The 19,942-nt window shown below is 36.2% G+C and overlaps 1 protein-coding gene across 7 annotated transcripts in view; it reads left to right on the top strand.

Moving 5' to 3' along the window:
• Positions 1-19,942, top strand: part of ATP8A1 (ATPase phospholipid transporting 8A1) — a 116,432-nt gene that overhangs the window by 80,829 nt on the left and 15,661 nt on the right. For all 7 annotated transcript variants that reach the window (XM_009641250.2, XM_035896758.1, XM_009641249.2 and 4 more), the window contains 6 exons: positions 4,607-4,681; positions 4,821-4,943; positions 7,436-7,514; positions 11,458-11,519; positions 15,716-15,772; positions 16,179-16,286. In XM_009641250.2, the coding sequence (XP_009639545.2) occupies positions 4,607-4,681; positions 4,821-4,943; positions 7,436-7,514; positions 11,458-11,519; positions 15,716-15,772; positions 16,179-16,286 (504 nt within the window). The remainder of the gene's footprint in view (positions 1-4,606; positions 4,682-4,820; positions 4,944-7,435; positions 7,515-11,457; positions 11,520-15,715; positions 15,773-16,178; positions 16,287-19,942) is intronic.

A 19,942-nucleotide genomic window follows, 5' to 3' on the forward strand; every position in this document is an offset into this window, starting at 1 on the left:
GAAACATCTTTCTACGTACAAATGTTGTAGCCAAAAAGTGTGCATTTTTCTTAGCATATTTTTTAGATTTTCTAAATTTTCCCCTTTTGCTCTTGATTATGTTATTAACATAGATGGATTTCAGTCTAAGTAGCAGCAAGTTTGTAGCCTGTTTGCAAAAACATGAAGTAGAAAACCATAGAAAAAGCAAATCCATTAAAGATCCTTTTTTGCTTTAGAAGTGATGGCAGACTTTAGATTCTGCATTTCAAAAGCTGAATATCTGATTAAATGATCAGACTTCCAGAAGTACTGATTAGCAGTAGCTCTTGAAGTATTGGAAAAAACAGTGTTAATGTACACTTTGTGTTTATAGAAAACAAACAGACTTGGGCTTAAAAACATACTACCTTATTTTTTTTTAATTTTCTGCAATTGTCAACTGCAAACACATTGTAAATTCATAGCTTAAATCAGGTATAAATATTGCACCATTTGTATTCTTTGTGGAAAAAAGTTAAATGCAAGGTACAGAGATCATAGTCTAAAAATACAAAAGCCTAGAAGAGGTGGTCTCTGCCTCCTGAGCAGGTGGAAAGGCAGAGAGATCATTTTTATATGGGTTATGTCCCTTTATATATAATGCATACAAGCATTTTATCATATACACCTTCTCTGGAAGACAAGATGACTTCTACTTGAATTCCTGTATACCCACCGTTTGTCAACTCGGAAAACTTTCAAAGATGTTAATAGCTCATGTCAATACTGTGAGTGAATGGGCAGAAATTCATCATTGAATGTCTCTAGAAAGGACAACTGCCAGTCTTGAATCTCTCTTTTCAGTTTTTTGTACGGATCAGGCGTGGGAGCAGAGAGCTCAATGAGTATTTGTAAGCTGCTGCTTAATATGCAGAAATGCTACATCAGGAAAACGTCTGTGAAGCTTTTCTGGCCACGCCTCCTCTGTCTTGGAATTTAGAAAATAATACTATGAAAGGCATTCTTTAAACAAGTTTCCTTTTATTAGCTGACAATAACTAAACATACCTACCTTTACTTAATAGATGCATATTTTTAAATGTCTGTTCAGTACTAATCAAACAAGTAATGTAGTAGATTTCATTTAATTTAAAATACAGCCTTTTTCCTAGGCATTCATGGGGCAATGCAAAATAAGTGCCATTGGTTTCTTGGTTCAGAAAATGGTAAAGGTCTATAGTAATACTCCTGCACAGCGATTAGTGTTTATCAACGTTTAAAATCCTATTCGTAAGAAACTAAAAGTGGACTGTAATAACTTTTTCCACTCTGTGTCGTGATGCAATAGATGTTTAAACATTGGCCTCATCTTTTGTATGGGACTAGTCCCAGTAACTTCAGAGGTTGTATTCTGAAGTATAATTCCAAATTGCATATGAAAACTCTGAATTTCTAAGACACTGCTAATGTGCATTAGTAAGCCTGTACTGAGCCTCACAGTCACATAGGATAAGCCTATGCAGAGTCTCGTACTCATTTTGAGGGGACTGTCATTACCTTATAATGATGGTTGGGACTGAGATTGATCCAGTGATTGAGAACTCCTTTGTGGATTGGTTTGGGGTTTATAATTACTATTGCTTCATATACTTGTTTTGTTAAACTACTCATTTTGTGAAGTTATGCAAAACTCCCTTCAACATGGAAGGAACAAAATTTTCCTCTTCCTACTTTCTGTTCTGCTAGCTAGTAATAACTAGTAATAATGTCAAAGAACTGTGTTATGTTAAATAAAAAAGGTTTACAATTTTTTTAAAAGTATATAATTTTTTTTAAGGTCTGCATAGGTCTTTCAGGTTTCATATAGGGAAAAATTCTAACAAAAGAGTAAAAGAGCAGGACACAAACAAAAGAAACGTGTGGAGTTCACATTTAAAGTTCAGTCACAGATCCTTAAAAATGGCTATTCATAACAATTTCAGTGATAATATGTAAACAATTCAATTATACAAAGTAATTACAGCTGTAACGGCCTCTTTTTTGTTCTGTAAAATTTGGATGATGGGGTTGGTTGGTTTGTTTGTTTTTCCCCAGGCCCTTTTCATCCCAGTGCTGAGTTACACACTTTCTGCTGCTTATGTCCATAACTGAAGGTTACCATTTTGTTCCCGATTACCTTTGCCTGACACATCAGATGAATGCCTGTGGTCATATTGAGACCCATATCATGCATAACCCCAAACACGAGCAGGATTTCTGTGTACCCACGCTGCTTCTGAGCTGTAGAGTTCGGGTGCCGTTGTTCAGTATGCCGTGGCATACTTAATATCTGCAAAATGCACCGAGTTTGGTTTAAAACACAGATAGCAGAAAGTGATTGTGCTCATGCCCACTTTTTTGCACTGTATGGTTTGAAAAAGACATATGGGCATCAGCATTGAGGCCCATCTCATTTTAGATGGAGAATGAACCTAAATCTTTCATTTTCAGTGGAAATTATGTAGCAATTAACTATAAAATGGTCTGAATTTTCACTTCTCCCTCGCTTACATAGCCTAAAATACTTCTCAAGGACACCTGTCTCCTGTCCTTCTCTATAAGGGTGCTGGCTTAGTATAATTTGAGCTGTTAGAGTAGGACCTACCCCCTAGGAGAGATGCAGCTGAATCTGCTCCTAAATTAGTATCATGTACAACATGTCTTAAAAGCTTATTTTTCAGGTACAGCTGCCTTCATTGTCCATCATAATCAGAATGAAACACACTTGTCCATGGATATATTTCCCACTGTGAAGCAAGAAACTGTATTTCTTGTCAGTGTCACTATTAATATTGCAGTAAGCTCCATAGAGGTTTTTTCATGCATGGTTAAGAGTTTCATTTTCTAGGGTCCAAGGTTCAGAAGTTAGAGTAAGTGGGTGACTGACTTTCCTGCCCTCTTACAGTTTGAGCTGAGGGCTGTATTTATCCTTGCTGCTTCCCCCACACCACCACCACCCCTGCTAGATCTGCTAATTATTTTTGACCCATAGGTGTTCTTAATGTGAACATTCAAATACTATCTTGTAAGCAATAGAAAATCCATGTTTCTGCTTAGGTGTTAAACATGCTCTGTCTCTTAAAGTAGTATATCTGGTATTCCACTAAACAGTAGTGTTTCTACTACAGAGACCGTTGTTTTTAGCCACATTAAAAGGTTTCTCTTCGCAGCCATTTTTTTTGATAGATTCAACAAAAACTTTAGGACCCTGGGGTGCTACCAAATTTCATTTCTTCTTGGCTTGCATCTAGAGTTCTAAGAATTGTGACAGTTCCTTACTACACTAAAACTTAACTGCCTGTAACTTGCCTGCTTTCTTTGGAAGAAAATAAAATGTTAAGATTTCAGGAAGTTATAATAGTAACTTAAAGGATTTCTTTGAAAACTACACTTTTACTGTAGAATTGTAGAGTTTTAAGTTAAAATTTTCAAGCTATTTAATTCTGTACAAAATAAAACTGAAAGTGTCAGGGCTTTTAAGGAATAGAATGATGCATAGAATTTCTGAGAGGCTTGGATTTTGACTCCCATTTTTAGTGTTAATAGTTGCTAATTTCAGAGGGTTTTCCATCTCAAAGTATTCACAACCACATTGAAACATTCCACAACATGATAAAAGACTATGAGCTTGTTCATAGATTCTGGTCAGCCTGGGTACATACTGATAAACATTACATATTGATTGTAGCAATTCGTGCTTCCATAATGAAGTCAAATGAGATGTGAACTGTAGCAAAGTCTGCAAAGCAGCATCTAAACATTCATTTGAAAAACATGAGTGTTAAATTAAGTAGAATGTTATTTAGATCATCCTAGCTTCTGTCACCTTACAGCTTATGTTTGTTGTAGGCAATATATTTTCAGTGTAGCTTGTTAATAAAGATTCATCAGACATGCTTCTTCTCCACTTTGACATTGAACTAATATAAATGTGAAGTAAGAAATAGAAGAAAGCAGTCATGCTGCACTGAAATACGTAGGAAAATGTGTCATCGTGCTTTTCAAATTAAATTTGATTTTTTAACCTTTTAGCAAAAAGTGATAAAACTTATGCAGTGAAAGAGATTTCCAACTGCGCCTCTAAAATACTTTGTAGTTGAGTTAGTGCTTGTTAACTAAGTAAATGTAGTTGTGTTCTGCTAAATGTAGCAGTGTTCTGCTAAAGCCTCATCCTCTCAAGAGTTTCATATATGAGGAAGGAATATTGGTACAATTTTCAGTTCCAAGCTACAGCTTAATGTATGAATTCTATTAGTTAGGAAATTTGCTAATGATTAGAAGAAGGTGGCTGCTTCTAATCTGTAGGTGTTTCCTGTGATTTTTTTTTTTCCCCTGATATTTCTCTGAATTTTTATTTCATTAAGAATTAGGTACAATACAAATGAAGTTGAGCTAAATCACTCTTAAATACTTAACAAACATGAAATTCTTTCTGAAAATAGCTACCTCCTTGAAATATTTTCATATTTCGATTGAATTGCTCACATATTTGACTAGATTGCCCGTCCCTTTTTGTGAAGCTGAGGGAAAATAAAAAAAACCCCACAACTCTATCAATCACACCTCGCAGGACACTTGAGTAATATACAGTTCTCCTCTATTTCAGATCTGGTTCGCTTTTGTCAATGGCTTTTCTGGACAAATTCTTTTTGAAAGATGGTGCATAGGTCTCTACAATGTGGTAAGATGATTTGTGTGTTTTTAGCTACTTTCAATCATAATCATGAAAGTTTCTTGAGTATGCAATCTTCAGCAAGTCCTCACCTCTAAAGTTTTGCAATTTTTTTTTTGTTCTGTTTTTTGTTTAATCTGTCTACTAGATGTTTACAGCAATGCCTCCACTAACTCTTGGAATATTTGAGAGATCCTGTCGAAAAGAAAACATGCTGAAATATCCAGAGCTATACAAGACTTCCCAGAATGCACTGGACTTTAATACTAAGGTATATTTTAAAAAATCAAATATAATTAAAGCGGAAATTAAGAGGTATTCAGTATAGTTACCCTTTTTGTTCTATGCTGCTCCTAATTAAAGATGGAAGAGCTTTTTATTACTACTATTTCCAGCTGCCCACTTGTATGTGACGGGCACAAATCATATTTATCTATTCTTAGCAAGTACAGAAACGGACAGCAAGCATTTTATTTTTTTTCAGCCCTGATTTTTTTTCTTTTTTTTTCTTGCTGCTGGTAATAAAGCTGTCTTCTATAGGCAGAAGTGATTAGACCTCTCTGTCGCTGGGCTGTATGTATTTGTACTGTTATATGGAAATGGATTACTGAAGCCTGTGGAGAAGTGTTGCAGAGGACAATAAGAACTGTCATTAGATTTGTAGAGGGAGGGACTTGGTACTATTCTTTGTCAATTTGGAGTTCTGATTTTATGTTTTAATTTTGAGTTTGGGGAAAAAATACTTGGAGACAGTTAAGAATGTGTCAGGGTGGATCAAAAGGAATCTGAGGCTACTTTTGGTGGGAAATGGGTGACATTCATCTTGGAGAAACTAGCACAAGAAGTAGCAAAAGTATGTGGGACTCTAATATATAAAATATGCACAGTTTCTACAGATTTGTCCATAAATAATCTCTTAAAAATCCTAAATGAAACTGTTTCGTGAATCTGCAGTTTCATGAATGCATGATGTTTGTAAGAGTTCTTTCTGATTTTATTTGATTTTTCTAAATATAATTGGGCCATTTCAAGTAATGTCATTGTATGTTGAATTTGGGGACGTTTTCAATCTGTCATTGAATTAACAGTGCCTACATGTTCTAGTCTGTAGTGCTGGTCTGATACAGCATACTCAGCTCTCATTTACAGCCACTTGTGCTGTAAAACTGGAGTACCCCTATCTATACAGAATTATTTGTTTAAACTATCTTTGTTCACTGAAGCATGTGATGTTCTTCTCCCTCTTCCTTACTTCACCCCTTTACCCACAAAAACAAACCTGAAAGTTGTGAGGAAACCAGGGAAAATAGTTTCTTGTGTCACTGTGAATGCTTTGCAAATGTCCAACTTTTCATAGTCCATTAATACAGACACTTCTGTGTTGTGGTAGTTTTAGAAAATAATGTAAGTCATGAGTAACAATTGTTGGATTTTTCTGGTTTTAAGTAAGTCTATAATATTTTTATATTGCACATACTTTTGTTGCCTTCACTGGAAATTCTGTGGCTATTCCCATACAGTACTTGCTATGAGTAAATGTCTACAAACTTCCCAACTACAAAATTCCCACCTATATAAGTTGAATAGTTGGTGTTAAAGATTTGGAAACATTGCTGCCTTGAATATTGATGTAGATGTTTGTTATGGTAAAAGGGATCAAAGGTTATGAGGTCATGACAGAGGTTAAAGGATTAGCATGTGACAATAAGAATTGGTCAGGAAAATGGAAAAGTAGAACTAATTTTTCTTGCACCCACCTGTGCTTTCTGTCAAATAAAAACTTCTGGTAATGACATAGCAAGAAGGAGAGACAAAGGTTAATGAGTAGCACAAGTTCAAATGTGCAAAGTGTTGGAGTGTAAATTGGATCATACAACCTAGTGTAGTTGTGTAATTTGACAAAAGACTTTGAGACATTGTGGAAAATGTTATGAGGCAGGCAACTTAATTTCAACTGTTTAAACACCTTAACGCTCATAATACACATCAGTTAGTTACAATGAAGGCTATGACTGTCAAAAGCCTTGTTAATGAAAAAACATGATTGCTTTCCTAAAGGAAATGGGTTACATATTTTTTATTAAGTCTTTTTATGTCTTTATACAATATATTATGGAAAGCATCAATAGGTTGTTTATCCTTAAATTTGATACAGTTCTTTTCAGAAGTTGTATTTTACAAAACAAAATAAGTTTGAAAGTAAAATTTTAATTGTTTAGCAAATACATTAAAGGAATTTTAATATGAAGCTGTGCACTTCAAAAATGCAGCATGTAAGGAGAAATCTAAGGAAGATGCTTTTATTTGTCCTTTTTTAATTCCTTTGTATGTGGAAATATGTAGGTAGGTATATGAAAAACTCAGGTTTTGTTTGTTCTACTATCCAACATTCTTATTACACAAAATGTAAATTATAAAAGCTAGAGTCCTTTTTAGTTTCCTACTTAGAACGTAGCAATTGTTCCAGGTGTCTGATTTAGTCTCATTTTTCTGATGATATTCCCATATGTATGCATTTTAATTTTCCTTCTGATTTGAAATTAAAAGGAGGAGATAATACACACTTTTTTTCAAAACATAAAAATAAACAAATGACCCATGAAGAGCTAAGAGGCAGAAAGTGCCTGTCAGTTATATTACTTCACAGTGGTGGCCTGAAAGAAACACATTTTGTGAATCTAACACATAGATAAAAAGAAAGGTCAGGGTTCACAGAGCTAGTTTATTGCAAATGGTTCTCATGGATTTTCTGTTTTCCCTTAGGTTTTCTGGGTTCATTGTTTAAATGGCCTCTTCCACTCATTCATTCTGTTTTGGTTTCCACTAAAAGCCCTCCAGCATGGTAAGCATTATGAAAAATAAAAATATAAATGTTGAAAGGTACAGAATATCTAAATACTGTCTTATTTTCTTAGGAAGGCTTTATAAATACTAACAGTTTGGGGTGATTAAATTTCAAGATACCTTTTCTAGAACTAGAGCAGATGCAGTATATTTAAAATGTTTTATTTAAAATCTGTTTAAAAGTAGAAGTAATATTATGTACATGTGCATAAAACTATATAAACAGGGTTTTAGTAGACTGAAACCATATGGAGAAAAAGAGATTGCTATTTCATATGCTATTTTTTTATATAATACACTACCATGGTAAATACCTACAAGGTCCTAAATCACTGCTGTCTCTTGCATTGTCTTGTATGTTTTGTAAGCTTTTATGGCTGATGTGTACACCTTCTGCCCTGTCACTACAGGGGCATACTAACCCATTAGTTTACATCTCATGTGAGTAGGCTCAGGACAGAGGAAACGGACATCTTGGACAGCTCAGTCCTGTCATTCTTCTAGTTCAACTCCTGTACATGCACCTGGGTTGCACAAGGAAACGGGACAGTTGGGAGGAAAACTGTATTAATTAAAGGAATTAATACAATACAAACTTGAAAGCATTGCTTCCAGTTTGTGGGAATGTTTGTGTGTATGGGACCTCTCACAGGGGTGGCATTTTGATTTCCTTCTGCTTTGTTGGAAGAAAAAAACCCAAAGTCTGTACCCCACAGCTTTTCTGTAAAATTAGTAGTCTTCTTGGTTTCCCTGATGTAGCTAGGCAGTCTGACCTGACACAGGGGACAGAAATAATCTCATGGACATTTTGGAACTATTGAGACTAGATAGTGAGATGGTCACAGCTGCTTGTGCCCAAAAAGGTTAAGGGGAAAACTTCTTGCAGAATATTTTATACTCGGTGACTTCTGATGGGTAAAAGGAAATAGGTAGCGGCCTCTTTTCTCTGACAAGCCACTAGATGTGAGTTCAGTGGCAGGAGGGCAGCAGTTTGCATTGGAGAGGTTTAGACAGCCCAGGAGGAAAGAGGTCCCAAAATGTCAATGCATACTCTGAAATTACAAGCTCAAATCCAAACGAAAATCCCTGTTCAAAGCTGTAGCAGGTCCATGTGAGAGACTTATGCATTACACGATGGAGAAATGTTTAATGAGTATTTGTGGTGAAGCAGAGTAGAGTTCATGTGTGAAAAGCAAAGCTGAGATACTTGCACGAGTGCTGTAGCGCAGGTCTCTTCAGCTCACAGCCCCTGGGCTAGAACTGACCTCCTGGCAAATGGCCTCTACAAGTCAGAACAAATTGCCTTCTGTCTTCCTCTTTCATTCCTAGAGAAAAGTCAGGTGAGCAAGGGGAGCAGAATTGGGACCTGGGGACTGTGTACATGGTGGGCAGCATAAACAGTACCTGCCATGGATCTGGCTGGTGCCCAGAGTTTGCACAAAGAGGAAATGAGCACAGGATGGGAGCTGCTGTTAATTAAATCTCTGATGACTGTGTGTGTAAGGAGGAAAGGGAAATAACGCTCCTAGTTTCCTAGGGAGGAGCTGATGAGGGCCTGAGAGATCCACCAGGGAGAGGAACTTCTGAGAACAGGTCTCAGCCACCACCTTCTCTTCGCAAAGAGGTGCAGAAGGATCCTGAGATATGAAAGGAAGAATAGGGGATAACTCAGCTTAGTGCACGAGATTGCCGAGTCCCAGCACTCTGACTGATGGGAACAGACTTAGTTGCCTGCCTATTACGCTGTTTTATCCTCATTATGCTCTTTACTGATAGGTGTAAAGTAGCAGAGTACATGTTTCAGCGGGTATTCATTAGAACATTGAAAATGAAAATCATGAAAATCTCTCAGAGGTCACAGTCTATCCTTCTCCTTGAGCATTTTCTCCTGTTTACTCTTTAGTCTCACTTGTCTACCTCTTTCTTGTCTGTAAGTGGAAAATTTGAAACTGCACATGTTGTAGTAGAGTCTACCAAGAAATATGCAATCAGAGAATAGGTATGGATTTGTAAGAATTTTTTGTCAGAATTTGGTCTGTGGGACCTAACCATTGTACAGTACACAAAACTAGAGTCTTTGCACTCCATGTACTGTCATGTGGATATGAAAAGTGACAAGGACATAAATCTTCACGGAAGCTTCTTCCAATGCAACTTTGTCAACATAACAGTAAATGGCAGAAGCCAAACTTACATGTACAAGTAAATCCAACAACTACTCCTTCTCTTGTGTAACCTTTAAAATGAGCCATGGTCTCAGCTTTGTTTTCAGGCTTCCAGAGCTTGCAGTCCTTTGTGGTGCGCTGCTCTGTCCAGAGAGAAAGTTAAAGCAGGGAAGTGCCAGGAATGCAACCAGAATCACTAGAGCTGAGGAGGCAACCATTGTGAGCTTCTCATCTCAGAATGGCAGAGGGCTAGGTTAAGGAGGACTTCTTGCAAGCATTTTTATTGTAATTTGTTTGTGTGAACTCTCAGCTGCTATCTCTTCCAGAATATCAATAAATAGCACTTTTTTTTTTCCTGTGATAAACTGGCTTCACAGTCCTGAAAAGCTTTTAGAAAGGAGCACTCTTCATCCACAAATAAAATTAATTTCATTTCAAGCATGTGTAAAGGTGATACCAAGGCTGGAAAAACACTCAACACAAATATGAAAGCATACTCAATTAGCGGTATTTAATATACCGTGTGCTAGCTGAGGATAGTGGAAAAATAAGTGGTTTTAACTGAAGACCGTTTTTATCAGCTTGTCACCTTCCTCTGGCCAGCCCAATCAGAGGAGTTTTAAACTGCGCCCCCTCCCCAAAAAAAAGCCCCAGACACCTTTATTCTTCTCTTTCCCCAAACAGAGCTTTTTAAAAACAGCCTTCCTTATGCTCTCTCAGCATCAGTGGGGTTTATTTTCTTTTTTTTTTTTTTCTGTCTTATGCTTTTATCCTTCCTTACTACATGCACAGTATTTTGATAACTTTATAATGGCAGTGAAAAGCAATATCCCACTGATTAGAACCTCTACAGCAGAGTAAATGTTCTGGTTTAGCTGCAGTATATGACCAATCTCCAGTGCTAAAAGCATTTCTACACTGAACACGTAAGAATTTAGCAAGCTCAATACTTCTAATTGAGAATGAGGAATTCCCTCTAGATAGTTCAGTTGTGTGTTATCCCATGTCTGCCAAGAACTTTCAAAGAACTAGGATCAGAAAAGTCCATGCTCTAGCAATAGTCATCAAATAAGTTCTGTTAAATAGCATAAATGTTAAATAAGCATAAATGCACTGCTTCAGAATTCTGAACTTAAGAACCACAGTAGATGTGATTCTTATGCAAATACATCTCTTTAGCACACCGACTCTTTGCATAAATGCTGTGTGTGTATCCATACGGGCAAAATGGATCCACAGATTTGAGTTGGGTGAATTTTGAAAATATTATGAACAACGAGCTTCTCAAGAATTAAAATTGAGTACATTTTATTTTTACTTAAACTGAATCTCAGAAAAACAGGTAAGAGCAAAGATAAATTTCTATACCAAAAATATTGAGAATCAGTGAAAATCTGACTCTCTAAGCTTTCTGCTTACTTTTATGTAACAATCAATAGTTATTGCATATTTTTCTGAAGGTAAGATACTGTATCTCTGATCTCAAAAGTTACTCTAATTGAATTATTACTGAATACAATATTACTCATATTGGTATGTAATGTTACAAAAAGCTGTTCTTTCTAGCATAATTCCTGAAGTCACTGAAAATTTTAAGGGACTGAAAAATAAGTCATAGATATTCAATATGTTCAAACTGTTCAATACAGTTCAAGGTGAAATCTGCTGTTAGCAGTAGTGCTACCATCTCTTCTGTACCAAAAATAAGATTTTATGTATATAGTGCTATGGTATATATTTAAATGTTTTTATTTTTATCACTATTTCCTTCTCCAGGTACCGTATTCGGCAATGGCAAAACTTCAGATTACCTGCTCCTGGGGAACACTGTATACACCGTAAGTCTTCCTATGGCTGTCTGGTGCTCTGTCAGCTGACTATCTGTGTTGACTCTGTTTTTAACTCTTAGAGATGTGGTTTTATTATTATTTATAATTCTCTGCATAGAAGACAACTCATTGTAGTGCCTTAAGAATAAGAAATGGCACTTGAATTTGACTCTTTGAGAAGCTTTCAAGTGCATTTCGCATTCTAATTCCAGTTTTTAAAACAAAGCAGTTTATTAAAGGTGCAGAAAATGCATCTGTCCTTTACTGGAAACTGTCTAGTTTTTTTTCAAATAATGGGAATTTTAATTCCTTAATTGGCATGCTCATTGATTTAGGGTAAGTTTCTGCACTGGAGAAATCCCAGATTATTGGATATGGAACTGGTTTGTGGACTTGTGAAGATACAGTTCTGTTCTCCTTCTCTTTAATTTATTGTGGGGCCTTGAAAGAGGGATAGAATACAAATTCAAATTCACACCAAAATCTATTCCCTTAGGGAACAAGGAAACTTCATAACTGAAGTAAAAGAAAACTATTCTAGAATACATTGTAGTCCTTTGAGAATGTAGCTACTGTCAACATATCCTACATATGAGGGAACATTTTGAATAGTGTTTTCTGGTCAGCTAACCAGAAAGGTTAAAGAGCATAAACAACCAAGTAACCACAGCCCGTTCTGTGTATTTCCTACTGATGCAGCAGTTAAAATAAATGTAGAGCAAATAAACTTTGAAGAGAATGTGTGAACAAACAATTTTTCAATGTGCCTGAAAGAACCAGTTTAAAGTCCATGTATGGACTGGAAGAAGAAACATTTTATTTCATGAATTGCATGTACATGATTTGCATAACTTCACCTATCCTAGCACCTAAGCCAAGTTTTCTGGTAGCATCTCATTTTCTTTGATTACTCTAGAAGTATCCTTTGTACTGGCCATCATTTTGTAGAGTGAGTTAGCACTGTACACTTTTTAAACCCAATTATTCAACATACTGCTGCAATCACAGCTGAAGTTCTTTACTGAAGTGATCTCAGAACTTCATCCTACCTAGTCATTCTGCTCTGCACTTCCTTCCAAAAGCCAAGCTTGGCACCAGGAGAAAACAAGTTACATATGCTGTACTGAGAGTTTACTAAATTACACTAGGTCCTGTGGAACAGAGTGTTCAAAAAGTGCTGTCGTTTAGGTTGTCACTTACAAGTTGATGGATAAGTCTTGAAATCATACAGTACTGCAGAGCATCTGAGTATCACCTGTGACATCAGCTGACTCACAAACATCAAAGTCTGCCTTTTCAGATTTGCAGCAACGTTTTCCACCATCTTCAGAAATTAGTTAATTTCTGATACTTTCAGTATAGTAACCTGGAGCTACTCATTACTGTTTGTCAAGCTGTATCCCTAAATGATAAAAAAGAGGTCACTACAATTGTTCTGCCACCTTCTACAACTGGTTTTCAAATAGGAGAGCTGAAACTTCACCAAATTGACCATCTTGAGAGGCTAATTGCTTGCTCCTAACCTGCAGAATGGCCAAGAATTTCCCAAGAAAACATTATTTTGCCATTATAAGACCAGACAACCTGCTTTTTCATTTGTTTTCCAGATTCTCCACTTACCTTTGCTTCAGATTGAAAATCTGGGGAGGGATGGGGGTTGCAGTTTATGTATTCTTGCTCTTGCACAAGAATTGAAGGAGGTCTGGAGCATGCAGGAAGATCTGGGAGACTTTCAGAATTAGGGAGTGAGAGGTAGAGATGCATGTGAAGTGATGTGCACTGACAGTTGTCAGTCATTTTCTTGAAATATCGAAATCATGAGGCTAAGCTACTTCTCATTCTTCCCACTGCTTTTAATCTGTTTTTTAGGAAGTCTACATTCATCACGTGTGCAAAAACCAGTAGCAAAAGGATTCAGAAATTAATACAGTTTCTTTGGATCCACAAAGAAAGTTGGGAATGTGCACTGATTCATGTCATGTCCTGGTATTATTTCTTAAAAAATAAATTTCAAATAGGAGTAGAATGCCATGAAAATATTTGTACAACCATTCTTGACAGGTCTTTATAAAGCACTGAGCTCTCTTAAACAGAATACCAGTTTGATTTCTTATTTCCTGGATAGGATTTAGTGAGCTATTGTTAGTTTGGATCAAGAGGAGGAGGGAGCCGTAAAACCCAAATTCTTCAGTAAGCCACTACTACATATAGTAGTTGGTAACTTTGTTAGGGGAATTGGTTAAGATACAAGGAGGGTATGCGTTCACATAGTCTGTCTCCCTTTATAGCGACCTGCAGTGGAGTTTTTGTGTATACATTTTGTCTATGCAATGACAATTCTTGATCTGATCCTAAAGAAGGACGTTTTCTTATGACTGTCTCAAAAGTAGCAAGGGTACCAGATGAGAAGTATTTTTTTTATGCCATAATTAATTTTTTCACTAATCCAAATATAGCACCAGAACTGGATAGACTAAGTAAATTATAACACTCATCGTGGTCTTTAATTTTCTTCTAATTAGATTTTACACATGATTTATATAATGGAATTGTGGTGCTGTGATTTTTTTTGTCCTTAACAATGCAGCAGTAGTTGAAATAGGAGATTCCAGTTAATTCTGGAATAAGCATAAACTTATAGCTAGCGTGAAAGCTTTCTGGCAGGACTTGTGTCCTTCTGTGCACCAGATATAGTGAAAGACTTGTCAAATATATTTAACCTGTTATTTTCAGCTTCTGATCGAAGTAAATTTCTTCTGAGTTTCTGAGGCTCCTTGAAGTTCAGCCACAGACAAATTCACTCACATCATTGCTGCCAACCTGGCCAATAAACTAGAGGTTAAGCTATAGCTGTATAGCTGTTACAGTTGGAGCTTGGTATTTGTGACTCAGTTTTTCAGCCTCATGTTCTTCAGATTGCACATAAAGCAGAGCATGTGATACATGTTCACACGAGTTACAAAATGTGATGCCTATTTCTTTGCTAAACAGAAATCTTGTTTGTGTGAATTTCAAAGGAAGGAGATAAACAGTTTTCCTCAACAACTAGTCCTTGCTGTGGGATTATAAACTTTCTACCACTACTCACCTTTAAATTAAAATAAAGTATACCCTACAGTACAATAACATGATATTTTCAGAGACTGCTCGATAAAAAGAGAAAAGATAAGAAAAGAGTAAAGATGAGAGGGAAGAATGAAAATGACATAGCAGACTTATTCAACATGTTATTTTGTATGCAGAACATAGGTCTTAGGCTGCCAACATTTAACTCTGGCTTTTCAGGGTTTGGTGAAGGTGATTCATTTATTAATGAAGTAAACAAAACTTTCTTTTTTTTAATTTAGACTAGTGTAAGCCTGATCAATTGCAAGTTTTCAGCCCAGCATCTAGGTCTTCTAAATCTGTCTTCATGTAGAAAGTAGTAGTCATCTTCTCCATAACTAGGGGGTGTGCCATCTCTATTGAAGTGGGCTACACTTTTCACAAACCTTTCTGTGTAACCAAAATACCATTGACGAAGAAGCTAACAGCTCAGTAAGAGCCAGACTTGCCGAGTTCTAGGAGGCAAGGGAAATGTTTAAGATTTCTGATACAAAAGAATAGTTTTCCAAATCAAATGAATGGAGATTATTAATGATAGTTAATAATTCTTAGTGTTCTATTACTAGCTCATTACTGGGGTGTATCTTTAAATCTTCTAGTAGCATTTTACTGTGATCATTTCAAGGGGCACTTAAACTACAGATCTAAGCACATACATGTACAAAAAAAAAGAGAGGAAAAATACAGCTAGCTGTGGTCTTAAAGAATTTCACTTTGGGGTTGCTCAGAGTCCTGTATTTCTATGGGAGCAGATTCTATTAAAGCAGAAGGGCTCTTCCATAGCTTCTGCAGGTCCATGGAAATGATTGCCTTCTGCTTTATGAACTTTGGTTTGGATCCTGTTACACAGCTAGGTGCATTGACACACGCAGTACTTTGTTGAGTATTATTAAGGAAATCGCATTTACATATACAAATCACATTACATAGATTGATTATCCCTTCCATTATTTCATCTGTGCAAGTAAATATGAAGTATGAAAATCATTAAACATCATCTTCTGTTCTCCTGGAAGTTTAACAAAACTAATAAATTCTGTATGTTAAGTAAGATTCCCATATTAAATAAGATATCTCTCTCTCTCTCTCTCTCTCTCTAGTTTGTGGTTCTAACAGTGTGTTTGAAGGCTGGATTAGAGACCTCTTATTGGACTTTGGTAAGCAAATATCTTTACCATATTCTCAAATGTTCTATAAAATATGATGGATGAATAATTGTATTATTTTCATATTTATTATATTATGCCCTTATAGTTTGTCAGCCCTGCCCACAGTATCAAACTAAATTGTGGTTACTCTGTGGAAAGACAGAAGATCCACAGACAAAAAATCATGCTTAATATTGTAAAGGAGGGCATTGGGATAAGGCTTAAAGTAATCCTTAAGCTAGAAAAATCAAATTACTCTGAACTGATTGTAATTGAGCTTAAATTGATTTAAAATGCAGTAATATTGCTGCTGAAAGTATCATCATGCAAATACTAAGTAGCAAAGATTTTTTTTTTTTTTTATGTCATAATACATCTGTGATGATTGTTCTGTTTTCTTTTTTTGTTTTAACAGTTCAGCCATATAGCTATCTGGGGCAGCATAGCACTTTGGGTAGTGTTTTTTGGAATCTACTCTTCTTTGTGGCCAGTCATTCCTATGGCACCTGATATGTCAGGAGAGGTAAAAGTGTATTTTAACTAATATCCAAATGCGTGCAAAGAATATTGTTTCAGTCTTTAGTACAGGCCTAATCTTTATTGGATCCTTCTGCTAACTAGAGGTGCATAAGAGGGCTGCTTCTCATACCTTCAATGTGGTAGCCATGTTTAGAAATGGAAAACAGAATTATTTTTCACTCTTGTGAAAATGGAACTCAACTAACAAGCTGTGATTATATGTTCTAGTGAGCAAAAAAGGCAGCTAAGCTGCTTTGCAGTTCTTCAGTAAATTTTAATTTTCTAAAGAGAAGTCTTGCCAAATTCAGAACTCAAAATACAGTGCATGTTTGGCTAGAGGGCTTTTTTATGATGAGGTAGGACAAGTAGTGCATTGGTTAAGGCCATGTTTTCATCTTCAATTCTACAAATTTGCAAAGTATTTGAAACTAAAATGCCTCAAAAAAATTTGAGGTGCCATAACATTGCATGAGCAGCTGCTTGTGATGCACACATTTCCTTTTCTATTAATGTACTGCCCGGAATGCATTATTGTACTGTGTCTTTAACCTTTTGACAGTAATTACTGGTTTCTCTTTCATTTATTATCTCATTTGTGTAAACCTGCTCTGAATATTGCAAATTGGACTGAATCCACAAAAGATGCTTAATTGCTTCCTGTACTGATCTAATTGGGTCTTCAGTCCCAAATTGTCAAAACCATTGAGTTCCAGAAACATCTGAAGTTTAGTATTAATTTCCCAGACACTAATGCCTACTTCTGGGCATGGCCAGTACCTCCTGAGCTGAGAAGTTTGGTGTGCGTTCTCAGTGGGAATCAGAAACTGAGAATACCTGCTTGTTTCAGAAAGATTTTATTCTAATGGTTCTCAAAGCATATCAACCAAATCAAGGCTTGCACCAGTTCCTTTAACTCCACCTCTGTGATATAATTCAGCAATTTAAAAGTTCACGCAGGATGTGGGAAATGTAGGTGCATATCTCTCCCTCACTTTGAGGTAATTCAGACCCACGAATCTCATCTCCTACGTAAGCAGTTATGGTAAAAATGGTATATAGACATTTATATAACTACTACATTTTAATGGAAGGCACGAGGAATTAACTTAAGTACTTGGACACCTAAGAAAAAAATGAATTGGAAACTATACAGTTTCTTGCTGGTTTTCCTCTCTATTATAACCTCTTACACATGTATATATGTAGATTTTGTTGCCTCCACCACTCAAAATTAATTATGTACATTATTCTAAATTAAAGTAATTGAAGCTGTCATACTTCAGCATTTTTCTTCATATACATTGTATTTTATAGAAGAAACATAATATTTTTGAAATTTGTTCATTTTAGAGATTTTGTAAAAACTTTATACATTGTTCTTCAAGACAGAAGAACTTTTTTAGTAATAAGCACAGTGGGAGCAGAAGGTGTGTTACACTTGGTATGACATAAAGGCGGCTATTTCACTGTTGAAATACCTGCATATTTTACTTAGTACATGTTCAGTCTGAGCAAAAGGTGTTTTTGAAGGGAATGTAATTCCTACAAACTTGGAAAAACAGTTGTTCTTAAAGAAATGTAGCTGTCAACAAAAATAAATACTCTTGGGGTTTGAATTCAACATGACACCAAAGTAGTCTGACTTACAAAGCCAAATTCATTTACTTGTTGTGATAAAACTGTATCTGTACTTGAAATGGATAGTTTTATTTTGTTAGTGAGTTTGCTTGTGCCTGCATGTATATATAGTAGCTTTAGATGTGTGTATGTGGTTGTTTTGGGGGCTGTTGTTGGGTGAGGTTGGTTTTGCTTTTGTTTGCTTTCTAAGAATATAGTTAGAAGTCCGTAACATCAGAATAAAGTCCCCCAAAACATCTCATAGACCATAAGAGCTTATTTTAAAAGCTCTGGTCTAGCTTTTTTAGCTGTACTCCGTGTTGTTCTGTAGCTCATCCTGTTGACGAATACTGCAGCTTGGGTTGAAAGCAGGATTTTTGTACGCTCTCCCAGAAGCCCCCTCACAGACCAGGCAGTCTCTTGTAGGGCAGAATTCACTGGGTTTCTCTGATTCAAACTAAAAGATTCACAAATTTAACTGTGGAAAAGATTGTGGTGTGATAGAAACAAATCCACATGGACATCTCTGCTTGCCTGTGCAAATACTGCGTGTCTGACTTCTTCAAATGTGCGAGTCAGACTTGAAGGCTTCATCCAGGTACATTTGGCAGAAACTAAATGAACAAGTCAAAAGCTGACCTCTACTTCTGTAGCTTTTTATCTGTTTTGCCTTGGCCTGATCTGATAAATTATGCTGAAAGGGACTTTTGGGAGCAGGGGGAGTCCAAATGTGTTCATTAAAAATGCCCCTTTTTTTATAAACTGTAGATTTATAAGGAGATTTTACCAACTATAATCCTTCTAAAGTTTACATGTATTCTCTTTCAGCTCCTTAGAGCTGGTAACAGGAGTTCTACCTTAGTAGGTTTACAGTCTTACAAGTCAGTATTCTTGATACAATATTCATCCAACCATTCAGTCCCAACTAGACAACGATATCTGTCTTCTACCAAGATCTTTTTCATGGCTTCTTTTAGACAGAAAAGAACCTACTGAAACACTCTCATAAGGATTCAGTCTAACTTCTTCATATTAATGTCATGAAAATAATAAGATTCTTGCTGCTTATTGCTGGTTCTATTCCAAGAAAATAAAATATTAATGCTCTTGAAGAGGAGAGAAAAAGCACGTGGAGCTAATGGAAAACTCATTCATTGGATGCCGAGGAAAGGTTTCATCTAAATATTTTGAAACTCAGATTTTTAATCTATGCCTTGAAAATACCTATACAGCTCTGATAAATGTGTTTAAATGGAGAACACTACAAGATAATGCCTCAAGAAAAAAGAGAGTTGTAATAGAAGAAAAGAGTCTGTTCATGCTGCTCTTATGGTGGAGCACCGAAGCTAACAGCCCAAAGTTAAATCATAAGAATCATTGGTTTGTGTTCATCTTTTAGTATCAAAGCATCAGCCATTAACTTGCTGAACAAAGAAACAAGTATGTCATGTATTTTTGCAAGTGTTCCCTACTTTTTACACTAATTTTGTTTCCATCATTTTGTGTATTGTTCCAATTGTAGAGAAGATAATTAAAGTTGGCTTTTACATCTGTGTTGCTGTATGTTAGTAATACAGACGGAAAGTGTAAAATGCTATGCTCTGAAAGAAAGTGTCATGAAATGAAAAACCATGACTTTCTGACAGAGTGCCAGCAGTTTTGTTCATTGTCTAGGCCACTGCCCCCCCTTCTTTGACATGTTCCTAGTATTGTAATCAAGCGTATTTTTCTTCCTCTCTCTTTTGCTCTGGGTTTTCCAAAAAAAGCCAAACAAGGACCTCTTTGATCTAAAATGCCCTGTTGATGTAGAATGCTGAGGCAGTTCTGGCATCAAGACCTTTGTTTTCTGGTCTTTCAAGGTTGCTACTCCCACACTGGACCAACTCATCCCAACTGTACAGTACTGTTCCTCATGGTGTGGGAACTAGATGGCTCTCCATGTTACAGTACTCCTAAGTCCTATAAATAGTGGTGTAACTAGCTTCTCAAATGGGTAGTGCACCAGAAGAGGTGGCTTGTGGCTCACGTAAGCAGAGGTATCCT

This window comes from Egretta garzetta, unplaced genomic scaffold (assembly GCF_000687185.1).
Source record: "Egretta garzetta isolate BGI_Z169 unplaced genomic scaffold, ASM68718v1 scaffold256, whole genome shotgun sequence".
Lineage (NCBI taxonomy): Eukaryota > Metazoa > Chordata > Aves > Pelecaniformes > Ardeidae > Egretta > Egretta garzetta.